A 4,732-nucleotide genomic window follows, 5' to 3' on the forward strand; every position below is an offset into this window, starting at 1 on the left:
CCTGCCACCCCACCCCGGCCCCAGCCTTCCCTGCCCTCCCCCACCCCTCCTTGTAGGGCCGCCCCCACCCGTGGGGACATGGTCCAGAATGTCAAACCCCCCTGACTCCTGTCCACGGGACGCCTCCCCGGGCTCCACGCTGGCTGTCTCCTGCCATCAGAATCCACAGAAAAGCCGCCCGGCCGGGTGGCTCAGTGGTTGAGCGTTGACCTACGAACCAGGAGGTCGCGGTTCCACACCCGGTCGGGGCACATGCCCGGGTTGCAATGATTCTCTCTCATCAGTAATGTCTCTCTCTCTCCTTCTCTCTTCCTCTCTGAAATCAATCACAACATATTTAACAAAAGAAGCCCAGAGAGTAACCAGACAGTAAGCATGTGGGCGCCCACCGCCCAGATCGCACCAACGTTAATCGGTCATGTTTGCAGCAGATTTTTTTTTTTTTTCCGTCTCTTCATGAAAAAAAAAAAATAAGAGAAAAAGAAAGAAAAAAGATCGGGCAGCCTCAGTTCTTTCAGCCAGGGCCCTCCGACGTCCCTGCCCAGCCTGGCGAGGCCCCTCACGGACGGACACGCGTCTGTCCTCCACGGCCCGGCCTTTGTCCCGCAGCCCTGTCCTCCGCCTCACGGGGCCCAGCTCTCGGCCGCTTTCTCTTTTCTTTCTTTGCTTTTCAGATACGTTTGTATTGGTTACACAGGGAGGGAGAGGGGGAGAGAGAGAGAAACACCCATGATGAGAGAGCATCGTGGATGAGATGGCCCCGCACGCCCCACACTGGGGACCGAGCCCGCAGCCAGGCATGTGCCCTGACCAGGAATCGAACCCGGGACCCTTTCGGTCCGCAGGCCGACGCTCTGCCCGCTGAGCTATACCGGCCGGGTGGACTCGGATGTTTTGGGGCGGCCGTCCTGCGAAGGGCGGGCGGGTGATTTTCACAGAAGGGGGAAGCAGGGACGCTGAGGGTGGCTGGGGGAGACCCGGGCCTCACGCCCCCCTCCTTGTCGCCCAGGGGCAGAAGGCGTGGATCGAGAAGACCTTCTGCCGGCGGGAGTGTGTCTTCGTCGTGCCCAGCACCAAGGACCCCAGCAGGTAACCTGGGAGCCGCAGGGAAGCCACGGTCCAGACCCGCCCGGGCCCCCGGTTGCCCGAAACTCTTCTTTCGTTTTATTTTGATCCTCCCCCCGGGGATATTTCTTTCCATTGATTTCCAGACAGAGTGAAAGGGGGAGGGGGACAGAAAGAGAGAGAGAGAGAGAGAGAGAGAGAAACATCGATGTGAGAGCGACACATGGATTAGTTGCCTCCCACACCTGCCCCGACTGGGCCCCGACAGAACCTGCCGCCGGGGTGCGAGTCCTACCTTCCCCTCTAAGGCAGGAAACACCATCACAAGGTGAGGCCGGGGATCCCGTCTTCGTGTTGCTGCACCTCAACGTCCCTCCTTAACCTCAGGGGCGCCTGGGCCTCCTCGATGGAACCTCTAGGGCAGCCCTGCAGTCGCCCTGCACAGACAGCGGCTAAGGGCCTCCTCGGACCAAAGCCAGAATGAAAACCAGGGTGGGTGTGCAGCAGGCAGCCAGCCCACGACTCTCTCTCATCACGGATGTTTCTCTCTCTCTCTCTCCCTCTCCCTTCCTTCCTTCGAAATCCATAAAAACACTAGAGGCCCGGTGCATGGATTCGTGCACATTGAAAGGGAATTAATTAGAGGAAATATTTCAGAGGCCGGGGAGGGGCTGCGGGAGGGCTCCAGGGCGAGTCCGGCCCGTCTTGCCTGGTCCCAATCGGCCAGACCCCAGCGAGAAGCTAACCTGCAGGTCCGAGCGTCTTCCCCCTGGTGGTCAGTGTGCATCATAGCGACTGGTCGACGGTCGGTCACTTAGCATATTAGGCCTTTATTATAAAGGATATTTTAAAAGAGAGAGAGAGAGAGGGGGAGGGAGAAGACTGTTTTTGCCTTTGTTCTCAGGTGTTGCTGTGGCCAGCTCATCGCCCTGCATATCCCGCCTCTGCCCAGCATAACATCCGGCAAAAATGGGGAGGAGAGCAAAGAGCTGGAGACGCCGCCGGAGAAATGGTCTGTGGGCAGACACACCCAGGGCTACCCGACCGACGCCTACGGGACGCTGGAGTTCCAGGGCGGCGGATACTGCAACAAAGCCATGGTGAGAGGGGCCTGAGGCAGGGCCGTCACCCGGCCCACAGCCCCCGTCAGAGGCCCAGCCCCCCCGACCCCCAGACCTGGGCACCTGGGTCTTCTTTCAGGGGCATCGCTCAATCCTCCAGGATGGTTCCTGGCAAAGACAAGGAATACACCTGTGCCCGGCCGGCGTGGCTCAGGGGCTGAGCGCCGACCTAGGAACCAGGAGGTCACGGTTCGATTCCCGGTCAGGGCACAGGCCTGGGTTGCGGGTTTGATCCCCAGTGGGGGGCGTGCAGGAGGCAGCCGATCCATGATTCTCTCTCCTCATGGATGTTTCTATCCCTCTCTCCCTCTCCCTTCCTCTCTGAAATCAATAAAGACGTATTTCTATAAAAAGAAATATATCTGCATGCTCAGCATTTTAGCCATGAGATTTAAAAAATACTATTTATTTTAGAGAGACATTAATTTGTGGTTCTACTTATTTAATGGATTTTTTTTTTTTGAGAGAGAGAGAGAGAGAGAGAGGAAGAGAGAGGGAGAGAAGCATCGATGTGAGGGAGACACATTGACTGGTCGCCTCCCGCACAAGGATTGAGCCTGCAACCGAGGTGCATGCCCTCGACCGGGAATCGAACCCCAGACCCTTTGGTTCACAGACCAACGCTCTATCCGCTGAGCCACACCAGCCAGGGCCCTGAAACAGTTTCTGTTGCTCATATCAAATTCAAGTGTCGTTTACTTGTAGTTTACATACGTCCTGTAGTTTACTTGCTCAATCTGGCAACCCCCACTGCCACCACCCCCCGCCCCGCAAAAGAAAGTTTCCTCTCGTCTCTTTGCAACGGGCTCCTGTAGAGGCCACAGAACCTGAGGGAGAGAAAGCCAGAGGACAATTAAAAAAAAATTTTTTTTTAATTGATTTCAGAGAGGAAGAGAGAGGGAGAGAGATAGAAACATCAATGAGAGAGAATCATGGATCGGCTGCCTCCTGCACGCCCCACACTGGGGATCCAGCCCGCAACCCGGGATGTGCCCTGACCGGAAATCGAACCCTGACCTCCTGGTTCCTAGGTCGACGCTCAGCCACTGAGCCACGCCGGCAGGGCAGGAGGGCTCCTGCTTGGACAGGAGCAACAGTCCCGGCCCGGCCCCCGGCCCCCGGCCCCGGGGACGCACGCTCAGCGCCACACTCTCTCTTGCAGTACATCCGCGTGTCCTACGACACCAAGCCGGACGCGCTGCTGCACCTGATGGTGAAGGACTGGCAGCTGGAACTCCCCAAGCTCCTCATCTCCGTGCACGGCGGCCTCCAGAGCTTCCAGATGCAGCCCAAGCTGAAGCAGGTGTTCGGCAAGGGCCTGGTCAAGGCCGCCGTGACCACGGGCGCCTGGATCTTCACGGGGGGCGTCAGCACGGGTGAGCGCCGGCCTCTCCCGGCTGCAGACACACAGGCCCGGGGCTCCTGGCCCCCGAGAGCTTCCCCGGAAGGAAAAGCCACGTGTGTGGCACCCCGAGATCACTTTTGGGTTTTCGTTTCTAAAAATATATTTTTAAGAAAGGAAAAAAAATATTTTTATTGCCTGAGCCGATTTGGCTCAGTGGATAGAGCGTCGGACGGTGGACGGAAGGGTCCCGGGTTCGATTCTGGTCAAGGGCACGTACCTCGGCTGCAGGCTCCTCCCCAGCTCAGGCCCTGGTCGGGGCGTGTGCAGGAGGCAACCCATTGATGTGTTTCTCTCACATCGATGTTGCTCTCTGTCTTTTTCTCTCTCTTCCACTCTCCCTAAAAAATCAATGGAAAAATGTCTTCGGGTGAAGATTAAAAAGAAATATATATATAATTGATTGCAGAGGGGAGGGAGAGAGAGAGAGAGAGAAACAATGATGAGAGAGAATCACTGATGGGCTGCCTCCTGCACGCCCCCTTACTGGGGATCGAACCCACAACCCGGGCCTGTGCCCTGACCGGGGATGGAACCGTGACCTCCTGGTTCACAGGTCAAGGCTCAACCACTGAGCCAGGCCGCCAGAGCCCGGGTACCTTCTTTCGATGGCAACGATCACCATGTCTCCACCCGTTCCCCAGGGGACGGAGTGGCCCGGAGAAGGGGTCCCCCCCCAGTCCCCCTCCCCCCACCTGTCCACAGGGGGCCTCACTCACGGCCCCCCGGCTGCTCGCAGGGGTCATCAGCCACGTCGGGGACGCCCTGAAGGACCACTCCTCCAAGTCCCGGGGCCGGGTCTGCGCCATCGGCATCGCCCCCTGGGGCCTCGTGGAGAACAAGGAAGACCTGATCGGGAAGGACGTGAGTGCCCGCCCCCCCCCGACTGGGCCATTGATCGTTCATCGTTATTGTCATTTTTGGACGCCGGCAATTTAAAGAAAATCCAAGTCTTTCCTCCGAGGTCGTGGCGGGTCCCCCTGCAGTTGTACGAAATGAGGAAGACGGGTTCCCATCGACCCCTCTTCCCTCTCGGCCACCGTAACCAACGTCTTGCCAAACCGTGACAGGACATCACCACCAGGACCTTTTTAATTCACGTGGTTATTTGTTTCTTATTTAATTTATTATTATTATTATTATT

General features: G+C 57.7%; 1 protein-coding gene across 5 annotated transcripts in view; it reads left to right on the plus strand.

Moving 5' to 3' along the window:
* LOC102247083 (transient receptor potential cation channel subfamily M member 1) overlaps positions 1–4,732 on the plus strand; it is a 19,122-nt gene that overhangs the window by 3,839 nt on the left and 10,551 nt on the right. For all 5 annotated transcript variants that reach the window (XM_014543578.1, XM_014543577.1, XM_014543579.1 and 2 more), the window contains exons 2-5: positions 1,010–1,089; positions 1,970–2,165; positions 3,349–3,562; positions 4,328–4,452. In XM_014543578.1, the coding sequence (XP_014399064.1) occupies positions 1,010–1,089; positions 1,970–2,165; positions 3,349–3,562; positions 4,328–4,452 (615 nt within the window). The remainder of the gene's footprint in view (positions 1–1,009; positions 1,090–1,969; positions 2,166–3,348; positions 3,563–4,327; positions 4,453–4,732) is intronic.

This window comes from Myotis brandtii, unplaced genomic scaffold (genome assembly GCF_000412655.1).
Source record: "Myotis brandtii unplaced genomic scaffold, ASM41265v1 scaffold329, whole genome shotgun sequence".
Lineage (NCBI taxonomy): Eukaryota > Metazoa > Chordata > Mammalia > Chiroptera > Vespertilionidae > Myotis > Myotis brandtii.